Genomic DNA, 18,643 nt, shown 5'->3' on the forward strand with positions numbered 1-18,643 from the left:
TACTCTGTACTCATACTATTATCTGGGATAATGATAACAATAATACCACATGAAGTTACTTACTGTGAGGAAAACTTTCTGTAAATTGAAAAGCACTTTATAAATGTGAGCTCCTATTCATTTGGAAGCAGAGGAAGAAATAAGTTCCACTTCTTGCCTCAGGAATAAATCTGGCATTTAATGCATTATAAAAATATGGGCATTGATCAAGAATGAATTGTTACTCAGATCTCGCCAGCTTCTAGTGGAGAATGAATGCCTGCTGGTGATATGCCAGGTACTGAAGTCCAACCTCCTGAATGGAGGCCAAATGCATGATGAACCCTTCTGCTTTCTAAAATGATTAACTAATAATCTGTGGCCCCTCATGTGTGAAGATGGTACTGACAGCCTACCACCAGCAGAGCTGGCTCTTGGGGCTTGTTTTTCTAGTGCTGGCAACTGGGTTTATGCTTATCTCACCCAGTTCCCTTGGGACCAAGGGCACACATCTGGGAGACAGCTGCTTGAGGTTAGGAGTGCAGTAAATGGCCACAGTAAACAACAAATTTTAAAAGTTCACATGGGCACTGAAACTTATCTGAGCTAATCGGTTAGATGGGATGCCTCCGATGAGATATGATTTACTGTCTCTTCATCTCCACCTTAGTTTAAGTTCCTCTACCACACACACGGATTTATTTTCTTTATAAATGCTCTTAGAATACTGATTTAGTGGATAGGTAACAACAAACAACCATTTTATTGAACTTATCAAATAGCATGACATTTGGTTTACCGGTAAGAATTTTGATTCATCTTGACCATGTCTTTGGCCCAATGTATCCTGTGATAATATTTATATCATGGCATTAATCCACTTACTAATGCATATATGAGAGTGGATGACGAAGCTAACTGCTGATGCGCAAACATCCCAATTGCCAAATCTAATGGCCTTTCTTTATTCTTCATTCTCTTTGACCTCTGTAGCATTTTACACTATTAATCACTTAAAACTCTCTCCAACTTTGGCTTCTGTAACACCGTTTTCAGTCTCCCTAATTTATCCTCCCCTGTCTCATTTATTTCCTCTCTCTCTCTTCCTCCTCCCAGATGCTAAAAGAAGTCATTCCCCAAAGGCCTCTGATCACGGCTTTACTTTTTCTTCTCTAGAGATATATTTCACTGTTCTGGCCCAAACCTGTATGTAGGAGCATCCACATCTAAACCTATACTGTTAATCTCTCTCTCTCTCCCCCCATCCCACCCCACTCTCTCCTTCCCTCAAATTCCAGTGTCATATCTCTAACTGCCTGCTATGATATTTCTGCTTGATTATTCGGATATAACCTCAAACTCAATATTTCTAAACACAAACTCATCATCTCCCCAAAACTAGCACTTTCTGACCAGACCATTTCTGTTCATTTTTTTTTTTGATATTCTGAACTTGACAGTTGCATATACAAAGAACATAAAAAGGGGATTAAACATGAAACTGTACATCTCCATTGCATACAACTTGTTTTAAACAAATATATATAATATTTTATATAACATATTGTATATTATATATCATATATATAACATATATTAATTCAAGTTTACAAAACTGTCATTGTATTTCCTGTACTTCTTTTTATTTTCCTTTCTTTTCATTGAAAAGAAATGCTTCCATAACCTCTTTTCTTTTTTTTTTTTTTTCTGTCATCACTATCTTTTAGTGTTACTCTCTCTCCCCGTCCCCCCCCCATTTTAAAAAAACATATAACAAGTAAGCATAGTTAAAACCAATTGGTCATTGGTCATGTCCAAAAATGTAATTTAATTAAGCATCACACCACCTATCACATCTTTATTAGAGGTGAGCAGCATGTTTCAATCATCAGTCCTCTGGAGTTATGATTGGTCATCACATTGATCACAGTTCTTAAGTCTTTCAAATTATTCTCCAGGTTCTGCTAACTTCACTCTGAAGTAGCCTATTTCTTCTCTTTATAGAATGTAAGCTCATTGGGGAAAGGGCTATTTCATTTTTGTCTTTGTGTCACTGATTTCTAGTACAATACCTAGCACATCAATAAGACAAGCCTGAACCTGTGATTTTCTTGGTATATGGAATTCCCACAGTAAGGAAAATCCCTTACCAGTGCAGATCACCACGTGCCCGACAACCTATAGCATTTCAAGGTCAAATTACTTGCCTACAGTCATACAGTCACTTTGTGTCAAAGATCATACTTGAATCTGGGTATTCTTTACTCCAAAGCCAATTCTCTCTACCACTATGCCATGTTGCATGACAGTAAATATAGTTGAGCAGTACTGAATTTTTGACATCTTGCTTTGTAATGTTGGCTGTCTTTCATGTTTATTCTGCTTCCCAAATGACAATTTATATTTTGAAATCACTTAAGATTTGCAAAGCAATTTCCTAACAGCAAGCCTGTGACATAGACAGTAAAATTATTATTCCCCATTTTACAGATGAGTAAACTCTAGTTCTAAGAGTTATTGTCCCATGATCATGTGATTGGTAAGCATTTAAAGTGGGATTCTTTCTTTCACTGAGGAAAAAGACTTTCAACAGTTCTTTGTAGCATTTTATATCTACTTGACTTTAAATGCTGGGAGTATTTAAATTTTCAATTCTATTACATTTTTAGCATACAGGCAAAAACTTTCTCCAAATGCTAATTCTACACATGAAAACAATATCTCTCAGTGTATGTTCAATTTAAGTAAAATTGAAAATTGTGTTTATGTTTGTCTCTTGACAAGCAGCATCTGGAGTATAGTGTTCAAACCTGAGCACCACATTTTTGGAAAAACACTGGGCATCCAGGATGGCGAAGGCATCATGTCACATAAGGATCAGTTGAAGGAACTGGGCATAAAGATTTAGGGGGCAGAAATGATGGCTATTTTTAAGTGTGTGAAGATACATAGACTGAATGGACTAGGACCAAATGGGTGAATGTCACTAGGAGGCAGAGTTAGGCTTCAAGTAAAGAAAAACATTCCCTAACAATTAGAGGCATCCTAAAGTAGAACTGGCTGCCTCAAGAGATAGTGAATGGGTTTTACCTTCTCATTAGGTCTTCAAAGAAAGGCTGGGTGAGTACTTATAAGGCATGTTATAGAGGAGAATCTTATCTTTCACTCTACCTAATACCATCACTCTAAAACAAGGCATCTACAAAGGACTTTTGGAAAATCAAAGCTAACAATGCTAATTTTTTAAATGTTGTGTAATGGGGCAGCTAGGTGGCACAGTGGATAGAGCACCGGCCCTGGAGTCAGGAGTACCTGAGTTCAAATCTGGCCTCAGACACTTAACACTTGCTAGCTGTGTGACCCTGGGCAAGTCACTTAACCCCAATTGCCTCACTAAAAAAAAAAAAATAATAATAATAAAATAAATAAATAAATAAATAAAATGTTATGTAACATTTTAGGATTATTCCTACTTTTTTATTATTATTATTATTCCTACTTTCTTAAAGCAAAGTATACCATTCAAGAGCAATTTGACCACAATGGGAGGCAAATTAGTAGACATATTGCTATCCTTGAGCCCTGACTTCTGCTATACTCTTTTATTAAGCTATCTATACCCCATTACTCTACTTCCTCACATACTACCCATTCTCCCCCAACTTCTAGACTTCCCCTTCCACTACTCTATTGAAATTGCTCCCTCAAAGATCCCAATGACTTCTTCATCACTAAACTCAATGTCCTTTTAAGCATCTGTATCCTTTTTTAACCTATCTGAAGAATTTTCTTAGCTTTAACTGAGTCTTCCTAAAAGATATTAAAAAGTCAACAAGCATTTATTAAGCACCTACTATGTGCCATTCACTGTGCTAAGTGCAGAGGATACAAAAGAAAAAAACTAGAGCCTTCTCTCAAGGAAGAGAAGGGAACAAGCATTTCATAAGTACTCCCTGTGTGCCAGGAACTATACTATATACTTTACAAATGTTATCTCATTTGAGCTCCCAGTCTAATGAGTAAAATAATATGGAAATAACTATGTACAAACAAGCTATATACAGAATAAATTGAAGATCATCTTAAAGGGAAGGTGGTAGAATTAAGGAAGATTTAAGAAAAGGCTTCTTGTATAAGGACAGATTTTAGCTGGGACTTGAAAGAAGTCAGGAGGCAGAGATGATGATGAGGGAGGGTGATCCAACATCAAAGACAACCAGTGAAAATGCTCAGAGTTGAGATATTGAGTGTTTTGCACATGGAATATCAAGAAAAGTCATGTCACTGGAGTGCAGATGTGTGTAGAGTATGGAGTAAGGTGTAAAAAGACTGAAAAGAGGGAGTGTAGGAGAGATGTTATGAAAATAGAATTGATAGGACTTGGCAATTGATTAGATATGGGGAATAAGAGAAAAGAAGGAGAAGTTAAGGATGATACCTAGGTTGGGAGCCTGAATGACAGGGAGGATGGTGGTATCCTAGACAGTATTGGAAAGTTAGGAAGAAGGGAGGATTAGGAGTAAAGGCTGAGTTTAGTTTTAGAAGTGTTGAGTTTAGGATAGTTTTGTACAGTTTTTGATAGTGTCTATTTTCTTGATTTCTAGGGGGCCACTCTCACCTCCTCCTTTGTTTCTTTTGCTGGTATCACAAGTTCATCATAATTCTTTTTTTTTTTTTTTTTAGTGAGGCAATTGGGGCACACAGCTAGTAAGTGTTAAGTGTCTGAAGCCGGACTTGAACCCAGGTATTCCTGACTCCAGGGCTGGTGCTCTATCCACTGTGCCACCTAGCTGCCCCAATCATAATTCTTTGAGTCACAGATAGAAAATTTAGAGTTAGATGGGAAATCAAAGGTAATGTAGGCCAATCCCATCATTGTATAACTAAAGAAAGTATTGCTGAGAGAAATTATGAGTTGACTAAGGTCACACAGCAGTAATAAGTGGAAGACCCATGTTTTTTACTCCAAATCCCATACTTTTCCTCTTTGAAGTTGATGTCTTTCTCCATGCCAAAGCTGACAATTCTACTTGTGTCTTTGAAACCATCTTCTCTCTCCTCTTCCCAGACCAGAGACCACGACTAAGAGGTCATATGCCACAACTTGCTCAGCCATTCTCCCAATCAATCAGCACTCACTTTGTTTCCAATTTTTTGCTAGCACAAAGAGTGCTGTCATGAATCTTTTGTCAGACTTTTCTTTGTCACTGATCTCCTTGGGGCATATGCCCAGTAGTGGCTAGGATGGCTAGGTTAAAAAATATAAGCAATTTAGTGATTTTCCTTACATTAGTACCAAATTGTTTTCCAAAACAATTGTACCAACTCACAGCTCTACCAGTGTATTACAACACCTCCAACACTGACTATTCCTTTTAGTTTTATCATTGACAATTTGATGGGTATGAGATGAAACCTCACAGTTGTTTTAATTTGCATTTCTTTTATTATTAGTGATTAAAAGTATTTTTATAAGGTTATTAATCATGTGTGCTTCTTCTGAAAACTCACTTTGCACATCACTTGCAGACTTATCTATTAGACGATAGTTCTTGATCTTATGTATTACTTTGTATAGCAGACCTCTTTTGGCCCAGACCTATGATCTCACTGGCATTGGGAATTCCAGGTAAAAAAAATCCCTCTACCAAGGCAGATTGGCAACTCTTCTAGAACCTGCAGTTCTATAGACTTGCAGGCACTGAAAGGACCAGTGACTCATCCAAGGTCACATCACCAGTATATATGTGTATGAGGCAGGATTTGACTCTAACACCGGCTCTCTAGTCATTACTCCATGTTGTCTTGTATCAGAGATAGTTGATCCAAATATTTTCTTCCCCAAAAGACTGTTTCTTTTCTTATCCTAGCTGTAGTATTTTTATCCATACAAAAGCTTTTTTAAAAAATTTATATAGAGGGGGCAGCTAGGTGGGGCAGTGGATAAGACACCAGCCCTAGATTCAGGAGGACCTGAGTTCAAATCCAGTCTCAGACACTTGATACTTACTAGCTGTGTGACCCTGGGCAAGTCACTTAACCCTCATTGTCTTGCAAATATATATACATACATATAAATAAAATATAAAATATAAAATTTAATGTTATTTTCTATGATCTGAGTGTCCTCTTCACCCATAAATATTATTTATTTGTTTGCTTGTTTATTTATTTATTTGTGGGGCAATGGGGTTAAGTGACTTGCCTAAGGTCACACAGCTAGTAAGTGTCAAGTGTCTGAGGCCAGATTTGAACTCAGGTCCTCCTGAATCCAGGCTGATGCTTTATCCACTGTGTCACCTAGCTGCCCCTCACCCATAAATTTGATAATGTTTTCTTAGTCTTCATCTTTCTTTATATCTCTGAAGCTTTTGCCATATTTAGCCATCAGTTCTATAGGGTGTTCATATGGGTTCTTATTCTACCTCTGATGCATATTATCTACATGTGAGAGCTTGGTTAAGCCCCTAGGTCTGTTGTCTCATAGGAGCAGGGTTGAACTAGAATAACCTTCAAAGATCTTTTAGCTTTACATCTATTATCCTCTGGAAAGCCTTTCCTGAACCGTTCTGGCTGTCAGTGTTCTTTCCTTCCTCAAGTATATGTTATGTTTCCTCAATAGAATGTAGTTGATGACAAAGACTGTCATTTTTGCCATTGTTCTTGACTCAGTACCTAGTTCAGCCTCAAGATAGGTACATAATAAATTCCTATTAAACTGAATTCAGTTGATTTGTTGAAGTTCCTTCTTCTCTATTTCCACTATTCTATCCTATTATTGCCACCAACTTAGTATATGTTCTTGCTACCTATGCAGACTACTGAAAAAATATCCTAAAAATATTAGATACTGTTAATTAGATAGTATTAATGTCTTTATGTTAATAGTAATAAATTATATAAAATTAACATACTAATATAATACTATATAAAAATTACTATATTAATTGTATTAATATAGTAATAATTAGATACCTAAAAGTATCCTAAAATGTTTTCCTGCCTTCACTCTGCTATGAGCAAGGAACTGCCTGGGTAATTCCTCACCCTTATTTTATCCGTAGAAATTGGACTGTGAGAATAGGGATTTAAAAAAAAAGGTGGACTCCCTCCCTACCCCCCATTCTCCATAAACCTATAAAAATAAAAAGCCTGCTTCTGGTTTTCGACCTACAATAAAAGAAAACCCCAAGGCAGCCCATTGCATCTGGGGAGAAGTCTGTTAGGAAGTTGGGGAAATGTCACATAGTTCCATACTCACAGAATATTAGGGATAGATGGAACCTCACAAGCTATCTAATTTAACTCAAACCCAAGAAAGGTTCCACCTCTTCAGTATACCTGACAAGTAGCCAGTTGCTTGAAGACATTAAATATGGGCGGAGGAAACCTCTACCCTTTAAGGCAGCATTCCACTATTTGTGTGGAATTGTTAGAAAGTATTTCAAGCCATAATCTGTCTCTTAGCAACTTTCTTCCATTGCTTCTACTTATGCCCTCTGAGACTAAGCAGAGCAAAACTAATCACTCTCTTGCAGGTGCCCCTTCAAACATTTGACAGAGTATGATGGGACTATAACTTGCCTTATTCCTGGATGTCATTCCTCTCTTAATGCGGATTATCATCACATTCATTTTCTTAGCCCTTTTTTTCTTTCTTTCTTTCTTTTTTTTTTTTTTTTCAGGGCAAAGAGGGTTAAGTGAATCGCCCAAGGTCACACAGCTAGTAAGTGTCAAGTGTCTGAGGCCGGATTTGAACTCAGGTCCTCCTGAATCCAGGGCCAGGGCTTTATCCACTGTGCCACCTAGCTGCCCCTGTTTTCTTAGCTCTTATACCACACTGTTAAATATTACTTGGCCTACAATTCACTAAAACTCCCATGTCGTGTTCAGATGAATTGTTGTCTAGCTGTGTCTCTCTCGTATGTCCCCCACATCTTTTAGTTGAAAAGTTTCTGAACTGAATTGTAAAACTTTATATTAACCGTATTAAATTTCAATCCATTAGATTTAGTCCAATGGTCTAGGTCTGTCAAGATAATTTTGAATCTCAACTCTACTGTCCTCTGATAGCTGTGCCTCCCCAGCATTGTGATCTGCAAATCTAGGAAGGATAGCATCTATGTCTTTATCTGAGTCCTTGATAAAATGTTGAACAGTTTCAGTGCCAAGCTGACATGAAACCATTATTGATTACTTTTTTTGGGGGGGGGAGGGGTGCTGCTTGGCCATTGAATCAGTTTTAACTGCATTATTGTTTATCCCAAATCATTTTAACTTTTCTAAAATTGTATGACGGACCTCACTAAAATCCAGGTAAACCATATCTATAGCATTCTCCTTATCAACTTATCAGGTAACCCTGTCTAAATAGGAAACATGATTATTCTGGCATAATATATTCTTTTTTTTTTTTTGGTGGGGCAATGAGGGTTAAGTGACTTGCCCAGGGTCACACAGCTAGTAAGTGTTAAGTGTCTGAGGCTAGATTTGAACTCAGGTCCTCCTGAATCCAGGGCCAGTGGTTTATCCACTGTACCACCTAGCTGTCCCCAATAGGTTAACTCTTATTCTCTCCCCTCCCTTGTTCTTTTCCCCACATATGCTCATGGACACTCACTTGCTCACCCTGCCTACCTGCAACCTCCCCCGTCCAGACCTTTCACAAGCATGGCATTCTTGGTCTTTCCTGCCCTAGAAGGGTTCCAAGCTAAACAAGAGAGGTGTCATGCTACAGAGGAACCACCAGTGACTCTGGAGTCAGAGCACACAGGTTCAAACCTTGTCTCTGAAATTTACTATATGCATAACACTGGGCAAAAGTTGCTTAACCTCCCAAGGCACAGGCTTCTTCACTTGTAAAATGAGGTAGAATGGATGAGACAGACAGCTTCTCAGGACCTTCCAGGTCTAAATCTCTGACCCTATGTGGAAGAGAGGTTTCCAACCAGAAAGCCCATCAAGGGAATGAGTTCAGTGTGAGGTTATGTTTATCACCTTGCCGAGCAGTTTCTCATTTATTAATTCTTCATTACTGGTACAAGAGCAAATAAGTTTCTCTCTAAGCACCCGACACAAGCATCTCCTATTCAAACAGTGCAAGAATTGACAAGCTCTGGGGGCGGCTGAGTTCCCATGCCCATCTTTCTCTCCTGGCATCTTGCCCACACTGCCCTGGCCTGCTGAAACATGTGAACGTGGACTCTTTGTAGAAAAATGAGTACTGCAGCTCAATTCCCAGCACTCAGGCCCTAGGAAAGGAACCAGGCTTGTCACTATGAGTACCAAAGTCCAAACCTCAGCCTCAGGACCGAGAATTTTAGATCCTCTCAAGAGATCCTGAGCCTCTTGTTGGATTTTCAGTGGACTCTGAACAAGTATACACTTTTATTTCACCAAAATTCTGTGAAAACTTGAAAGTATTATGTAAATGTAAGTTTTTTTATTATATTCAAATTTTGCTTATTTTAAAATTTATTATTATATTCAAATTTCAGACCAATTTTGAAAAGCTAGCTCCTTTGAGAAAACAAGCAATTCATTTTCAAAAAAGAAGAAAGTCATAAAATGAGAAAAAAAAATCAATTCCTAGTTAACGAAGCCGGTAAAACTGGGAACTTCAAAGAGGATGAATGTGTATAAGTAGTTTATAAGGGATTTTTTTTTCAAATTGGAAGGAGAATCTAGTAAGTTTTATTCAGATTCTTAAGGACTATACAGAGGTACTATGTGTTGATTTTCCACCTGCTGCCTCCCCCCCCTCCCCCGGCGCTTTTTAATTTGTAATTTTTAAAAAGAGAAAAGGATCTTTTAGGAGGAGACTTAAAAGAAGATAGTATAAGAATGGGGGCTGGGGTGAAACATGTTTCAGGGCATTTGAGTAAAACTCAATAAGAAATCTATATAGTATCACTATATAGACTAATATACTCTATCACCGGAAGTGAAGGAGGAAATAGATGAGGAGTTAAGTTAAGTAAATAGATCACAAGTCTGGCCCATGATACAGTATATATCTAGTATCTGCTAGGATTCTCTTTGCATCTAAAGCAGAGGAGCTAATGATTTCTTGACTTGCCTTAACAATAACTTAATGCCTTAACAAAGTGGGGGGAAAAATCCCATGAGAGGAATCACTATTGGATCTGAACCTCAACAAGGAAAGGTAATGTTTTAGAGGATGGAAATAATGGAAACCACAGGAACTGTCTGGCATTCTCCCTCTAGCCCCTAGATTTTAGAACAGGTCATTTGAAAGGGTTCAGAGAATGGAGAAGTAGGATTCGAGGCCCTAAAATTCTACAGGGTAATTCAGCTCAGGAGGGATGGGATACTCTCAAGAATAAAATTCTGAAGACACACAGACCAAAAAAAAGGAACTGTCTAAAGAGATCAATTAAGATAGTACTGTTAGATCTTAAGAAGAAATGTACAGAAGATGGGATTCATGATCGGTAATAGAGAAAGAATACGTTCATGTAGCATAGTCCTGGAAGAAAATTGTCTGGAATGCTAAACATCAGGCCGAGTTGAGGTTGGCAAAGAAGGCCAACATAGTAACAACATGAAAATAAAAAGGGAAGCTCAAATATGAGCTATGAATTCTGTTTGGGTGATGGAATGATGATAATGGACAAGACAAAACTATGTGACTCCTATATTTCTTTTATTGTTCTCTGCCATAGATGATGATCTTTGGACTAGAAAGGAACAAAATGGCTATTATGGAATGGATACCCACTATAAGGCAGCTAGGCAGTATAGTGGACAGAACCTGGAGTCAGGAAGACCCAAGTTCAAATTTGGCCTCAACGTTTATTAGTTGTGTGACTCTGGGAAAGTCACTTAATGTCTATTTGCCTCAGTTTCCTCATCTGTTATTATAATAATGCCTGCTTCCCAGGTTTGTTGGAAGGATCGACTGAGATAATAATTGTAAGCACTTATCATCAAAGCCTGGAACATAGCAAGCACTATATAAATGTTAGTTATTATTATTATTAAAGTCAGAAGATATTAAAAGAATAATCTAGCAGACACTGATGAATTCCAATCCCAAGGTTTAGGTAAACACCATTCTAAAGTACTGAAAGAACTACTGAAGTGATTAGTGATCTTTGAAAATGGGAGAATTACCTCAAGATTGACAAATGGCAAATAAGGGCTCCATTTATGTGTTTCACAAAACTTAAAGCTCTAGATAAATATCAATTATTTTTAATATTGCAAAGGGATGAAATAAAGTCTATGAACTCTAAGTCAGTAACCTTAATTTTGATTCTTGGGGAAATCATATAATGATTTAATATATGATATAATAATCATATAATTAAAGAAATGGTTAGTGAACATCTAGACAAGAAAACAGGACTTACAAAGAGCCAGTGTAGATCTGTCATGAACAGTCTATTCCAGGCTAACATTATTTCTCTTTCTGATACTGTTACTAGAGAAGTAGACGATAATAATATAGATTCAATATTCCTAGATTTTAGAAAAAGCATTTGACCAGGTATCTCCACAATCCCAAAGGATTCATGAGGGAAAATGCTATGAGCTTCCAGGGAAAGAATTTATGTTGTCAGAATACATAGTAAAGTCTGTCTTTCTTTCCCTTTCTTTGTTTCTTTCATTCTCTTTCTTCCCTTCCTTCCTTCCCTCCCTCCCTCTCCCTTTCTCTCCTTCCTTCCTTCCTTCCTATACAAAATGACTAATATGGAAATGTTTTACAGTAATACACATGTATAACCTATATTAGATTTCTTACTATCTCAGGGAAGGGGAAAAAAAGGGGGATGAAAAGAAAGGAATAGAATTTGTAACTTAAAACTTTAAAAAAATGTTTTAAGGGGCAGCTAGGTGGCACAGTGGATAGAGCACCTGTCCTGGAGTCAGGAGGACCTGAGTTCAAATCTGACCTCAGACACTTAACAGTTACCAGCTGTGTGACCTTAGGCAAGTCACTTAACCCCAACTGCCTCACAAAAAAACAAACAAAAAAATGTTTTAAAATGTTTTTATATGTAATTGGGGAAAAATAAACTATTACTTAAAAAGAAACTTACATTATACTGGGGAAACAAGATGTACACGTGTAAGTAAATACAATTTATTGTTTTGTTTTTTTAATTTAATTTTTGGTTCAGGGAGCCAGGGAGTTCAGACATGTGATTTAATTGGTCTAGGAAACTTTCAATAAGAAAACTTTACCAAAGCAGGTTAAGAACTGTACTGCAGGGGGCAGCTAGGTGGCACAGTGGATAAAGCACCAGCCCTGGAGTCAGGAGGACCTGAGTTCAAATTTGACCTCAGACAAATACTAGCTGTGTGACCCTGGGCAAGTCACTTAACCCCAATTGCCTCACTTGAAAAAAAAAAGAACTGTACTGCAGGAGAGGCAGGACATGAACCCATGTCTTCCTTACTTTGAGGTATGTTCCTTAGCTACTATTCCATACTGCTTTACAATAAATATAAAATATATACAAAACATACAGATAACAATTTCTAGGCAAGGGAGTGCATGTATAACTGGCAATCAGAAAAAGCCTCTTCCTATAGGAAGTGGCATGAGTTGAAACTTGATGAGAACAATGGTTTCCAAGAGGCACAGATGAGGAAAGAGATGATTCTAGGCATTTGGGGGTAGCATATGAAAAGGCAGAGAGGTGTAGGACAGAATATGAATACAGGAATATTACCTAGATAATGTTTAGCTTGATCATAAGGAACAGGATGGGAAGAAGTGGGAAATCAGTCTAGAAAGACAGCTTGAGCCAGATTGGCTAATCCTTTAAATCCCAAATAGAGAAATTTGCAGTTTTTTCTAGAAATAAATGTCTCTTTAGAGACTAAAGTTCTTGAGCAGGGAAATGACATGGTCAGACTTGTATTTCAGGAAGAAAAAGTTAGGGAGATATGTTTGAAGCACTGACTGAAGAGAGAAAGAGGTTGTAGGGAGGCAAATCAGGAAGCTATTGAAATATTCCACACAATTGGTGATAAGGGTCTAAACAAAGTCAGATGGCCATGTGAGTGAAGAAAGGAGAACTAATGCAAAAGCTATTTTGAAGGTACCAACAAGATAATGGCAAGTGACTGGATATAGAGGGTGACTAAGGATGACTCTGCTTGTGAACCTGAGTAATAAAAAAACAATGATAATTCCCTCAAGAAAATGGGTGCAGTTAAAGAAGAAATGGATGAGTTTTGGGGCAATGATACAGAGTCCTATTTTTGAAATGCTGAATTTGATATCTTTATGAAACAACCAAATGAGTGTCATCTTGGCTCTTAGAAGCCACCTTGAGGCCCAGAAAGCCTAGAACAAAAGACCTACTAACCTTCTACTCTACTGGCTTCAAGCTTCTTGCCAGAGGTGCCAATAATCTATGTAAATAGCTTCTCATTTGGGTGACCACGAAGAGTTTGATCTTTCGGTTCCAAACAGGGAGAGAAGGGGAAAAGGAGGGAAGAAGGAAGGAAGTTGTGTTCTCATCAAAGGCCTCCCTCCTTATCATAATAAAATATCTATCAGCAAACCCACAACAGATTGGATATCTTCATATTTGGGAAGTGAATGTTCAAAGCTGGGATGGAAAGCAGGAGTAGTTATCCTCATGTTCTTCCTCTCTACCTACTTTCTTTAGTTCCATCCATGGAGTATCCTCCTCTACCCACAGCAAGTCAGAATGAAAACTTAAAAAGGAAAGACCAAGAAACAACTTACCTTCTGGCTCTTCTATGCTGCTGACTGCAGTGGTAGGTGGAGCCACAGGAATCTCTTTCAGAGGTTCAGGTCCAGGTAAAAAGAGCAAAAGGAATGAAAATAGAGAAAAACAGCATTATTAGTAGTATTTTTACTTTGAGGGAAAAAAGAATAGCAAACATACCAGTTATTTTCACTAAGCTTGTTTTTAGGGAGCTTCCCTCCCCCAAGGGCAATGAGGGTTAAGTGACTTGCCCAGGGGATTAAGTGACTTGCCCAGGGGATTAAGTGACTTGCCCAGGGTCACTCAGCTAGTGAGCATCAAGTATCTGAGGCCGAATTTGAACTCAGGTCCTCCTGAATCCAGGGCCGGTGCTTTATCCATTGCACCACCCAGCTGCCTCTTAAATGTTTTGAATCACAAAAGGAAGACAACCTTCAGAGAAGAGCTGGGCCAGACCAAGGCACTGGGAAAATGATTTATTATGGTATGTTAAAGTCTTGCCAGAGATGCCAGTAATCTGTGGGCACTATCAAGGGACTTTATAGTCTGAGTGAGTGGATGGCCAACTAAATTCCCACTAGTCCAGGGTCAGAGAGAGAAAACTGAATCTGGTGCTTTTGTGCCAACTGTGTACTTTGTCAGCTCCCAGCCCCTTCAGCTTCATCAGGAAGATCCTTTCCTCTTGAGAGTTAGACTTTTTGGAGACATCTGTCTTAGTTGTGCTGTGATCGATAAATGGTATCAACCTATGTACAGAATAGAAACAAATCGCGTCTTCCATGGAGGCAAAAAGTCAGGATCAGCTTCTGCACAACCATGGAAACACTTAAATACTCAGGGCCAAAAGTTTTCCTGAAGAACTTGTCAAAAGGCTAAGAAAATGAGGGATTTAGGAAATAAAATTCATATTATTCAGATTTCCCTTACAATACAGTTTGACTCTGAATGCTGATCAAAGATACTTTTTTCTTTCTTTCTTTCTTTTTTTTGGGCGGGTCAATGGGGGTTAAGTGACTTGCCTAGGGCCACACAGCTAGTAAGTGTCAAATGTCTGAGTGTCTGAAGTCAAATTTGAACTCAGGTCTTCCTGAATCCAGGGCCAGTGCTCTATCCACTGTGCTACCTAGCTGCCCCTACTTTTTTCTTTATTTAAAAAAGGGGGGTTTTTTTTTGGGGGGGGTGATGTCTGTGTTTTTTTTCTCACAGCATGACTTGCATGGAAATGAGTTTTGCCTGACTACACATGCATAGCCTTCTCAATGCAGGGGGTGGGGAAGGAAGGGACAAGGGAGGGAGAGAATTTGGAACTCAAAATTTGCAAAAAAATAATGTTAAAATTGTTTTTACACATAACTGGGGAAATAAAATACTAAATAAAAACAAAATAAGATGTAAAAAAAGAAAAAATATGCAGCTTGACTTATACTGATTAGGTCCTGGGCACTGCTGAAGGCAGAGGTGCCCTGGCAGAGAGGAGGCTCCAGGAATCACTATCTGTGATTAGAGAAGTTAGAACATTAAGTGAGCAGATATATATTTCATATCTTCCAGGGTTTGTATCTGTGTTTCTAAAAATTCAACTTTTTCCGAACATTGTGATTCCTCTTTTCTCATTCAAAATGACCATCAATTCTTAATGAAAATGAGGATTATTCACCATCAAATGAAGCCACAGGCCCAGAGTTTGTTTTTCATGGTCAGAGGGCAGACAGGATGCTCTCAGCTTAGAGCCTGGCTCAATCTTATTCATCGAGATAAATCCATCTTGTCCATGGACTCTGAATCAGACATAACAATGAGCCTGGATCTTGTACGGACTGGAGTATAAACCAGTCATCCTGGAGCCAGACAGATTGTGACATCAACAGTGATTCTGGCAGGAAAAAAAAAAAACCCTAGCCTCATTTTGTAGATAAATCATGGTCTTCCATAAGACATCACTGTAATGAGATGCTGGATCTTAACTGTAAGACAGTGTTTGCTGAGGATTTTGTATAAGAAACACATATTTCACACCTCATTTGTCTAAATGGGACTGAAGAACTAAAGCAATGACATAAAACAATGGCCCCATAGCACAGACTCCTGGGAGAATAGTATAGTGGTATGGGTGATAATAGTTATTTCTTCTGATTTTAATACCATTACCACTAGTAATCTAATAATAACAATAATAATAATAATTAACTTCCCATTTGTTTCAGGAGGGCTCAGTAATTGGAATGGCCTCAAGGCTGTCCCTATATCCCAGAGTATGGCACAAAACCAAGATGATATCTTTGACCGTCATGCTTTATTTCCATGATCACCCACCTTTCAGAGGTAGTTAGCCACAAAGCACATACACATAACCATGTCTACTTCAAAGGGGCACAGTTGGTGCTTGTGGGATGCAGGCCTCATTCTTTTTTTTTCTTTTTGTGGGGCAATGAGGGTTAAGTGACTTGCCCAGGGTCACACAGCTAATAAGTGTCAAGTGTCTGAGGCCAGATTTGAACTCAGGTACTCCTGACTCCAGGGCTGGTGCTTTATTCACTGCAACACCATAGAGCACCAACCCTGGAGTCAGGAGTACCTGAGTTCAAATCTGGCCTCAGACACTTGACACTTATTAGCTGTGTGACCCTGGGCAAGTCACTTAAGACCAATTGCCTCACCAATACAAAACAAAACACACAAAAAATTACACTGTACCACCTAGCTGCTCCCATTCTTATCTCCTTTATAAGCTACCTGTGGCCAAGAAAACATTCACAGGGGAGTATGGAACCATATGGCCCCACTCACAAAATTCCTCAAGAGGTCATAAATGCAAGCTCAACAATATGGTTCTTGAAAGGGGATTGGGTGGAAAGGGTTGTCCATACTATTCATATTGGTTTCTCCCTTCTCACAGTTGCTTGGGAATATCAGTGATTTTGTGTGTGTGTGTGTGTGTGTGTGTGTGTGTGTGTGTGTGTGTGTGTGTGTGTGTAGGGGGTTACGGTAAAAAAAAAACTGAGTCTTTTCCTCCTTGCTTCATATAAAGGAAGGAAGCTCTTCTGCCTAACTTTTTCTGGGCTTCTTTTTGCCACTTCTCAGCGGAGTCTCACTGACTGCTTGGCAGTTCAAATCTTTCAACAAGAAGCTTTACACCAGTCATACATCTGCCCCTTGTAAGAAGGAGAAGTTAGGGAGTGGAGTGAGTAGAGAGAGATTTCATATTTTCCAGTGATTATATCTCTGCTTCAACTGTTTTTCAAGCTTGGACTTTCCACAGGGGATTTAAAAGACAGGGGATATGTTTAAAATGTTAAGTTTCAGCCATTTTTGAGCAATTTGAGAGCTTCTGGTCCCTTTTAAAAATGAAACCATTAAAAATGTTTTCATAACCCAAGATGGCTACATGGATTTTCTTCCAACTTTACAAAAATGTTCCCTTTAGGGTTTTTAAAACTTAGACTGAAAAGAAGAATTTTTGCACATTATAAGCCTCTGACAATTGGTGAAAAAATAATGAAAACCTTTTAACAAGCTTAAACATAACATGAACAAATAGTGAGCTGAACTTTTCTGAGCTATTATTTATTATTACTCTATCTCTGAAAATACTCTTATTGAAATGTATCATAATTTAGAAACAAATACTGTTAGAATAACAGAAGCAACAATAACTCAAATATACAGAGCCACATTCCAAGCAGTGGGGAGGGAAAAAAAATCTAATTTAGATACCTCTTCATTTCATTCTCAAAACTTCTTTTACCTACTTGGTGTGATCCACTGTAATGTATTTGAGAATCTCTCCATGACTTGATGAAAATCTGGGCCCAGGTTGTCAGCTTGTGTGACAGTAGAAAGAAACTTCTCCCTATGCTAAGATGGGAATCATGAAGTGCTGCTTTGATAAGAGCCCAGACTAGGCAGGCTGGATTTGGTGTCTAATTCCTACCAAGGATTTAGAAGGACTCTAGGCATCTAGATCATGAGACCTGCATTCTACTTTTTTTCGCTAGGATTAGTTGACTGCTATCCTTCACCCAGCCTTTAAGGTCACTGGGCCTAGGCACAGGGTTATCTCTGATGAAGAGAATCAAGTTGATTCTTCCAACTTTTAACTTCCCATTTGCCTTAAAATGTTTCTTTACATCTGAGTATATACAGCCATTTCCTCAAAATTATACAGGCTGGGAAATAAAGGTGTGTCACAATGGCAGAACTTTATACAAAGACAGGAAAGCTACTAAGTGCTTAGTTGCTCAGTGATGTGCAATGGACAGAACACTGGACCTCAAATTGAAGGTCTTAGTTTTCAGTCCTGGCTCTAACACTTAATAACTTTATAACCATGGGTAAATGGGTCAGCCCTGAGCTTCAATTTCCTCACCTGCTTAATGAAGCCAGAAACATTTGCACTACATGCATCACAGGGTTGTTGTGAAGAAAGTGGTTTGTAAACCTTAAAGTGCTACACAAATGAGAATTACTGTTATTAGATGTCAGGACATGGAGATGGTGTGGGATAGGAACTTTGTGACTTCTCTTATTTTCTAAGAGAGAATATAAAATTCAAAACCTAACACCTAAGACACCTACACAAAGATAGAAACACTATCAGCCAACCCACCGTGGTAATGGATGGTGTTAGTTTAAGTCCCATACTTGCTAGGGCTCAAATGCTGCTGGTCCCCTCACAGCCAGAGGTATATGCGAAAGCCAAGAGTCACCCAGCCACCTGTCCATCCACTACAAAGCCTGGGCTGATTGGGAAGGAAACATAAAATCTGGTTCGGGGTTGGGGGCTGGTAGGGAACAACAACCATTTGCCATACATCTGTTCTGTGTATTCAGAACAAATAAATATAGGCTGTGCCAGTGTCTGCTACAGAGGTCTGCTCAGGGATAATTGAGCAAATTATGGTTACTTTATCATTTGATTCATTGGGTCTTAGGTTGCACTCTCATAACCTAAC

At 38.5% G+C, this 18,643-nt stretch overlaps 1 protein-coding gene across 1 annotated transcript in view; it reads right to left on the reverse strand.

The window, feature by feature from the left end:
* Positions 1 to 18,643, reverse strand: part of NTN1 (netrin 1) — a 367,906-nt gene that overhangs the window by 104,738 nt on the left and 244,525 nt on the right. The window contains exon 5 of the mRNA XM_044000003.1: positions 13,709 to 13,762. Within this exon, the coding sequence (XP_043855938.1) occupies positions 13,709 to 13,762 (54 nt within the window). The remainder of the gene's footprint in view (positions 1 to 13,708; positions 13,763 to 18,643) is intronic.

Source organism: Dromiciops gliroides, chromosome 4, assembly GCF_019393635.1.
Source record: "Dromiciops gliroides isolate mDroGli1 chromosome 4, mDroGli1.pri, whole genome shotgun sequence".
In the NCBI taxonomy this organism is placed as follows: Eukaryota; Metazoa; Chordata; class Mammalia; order Microbiotheria; family Microbiotheriidae; genus Dromiciops; species Dromiciops gliroides.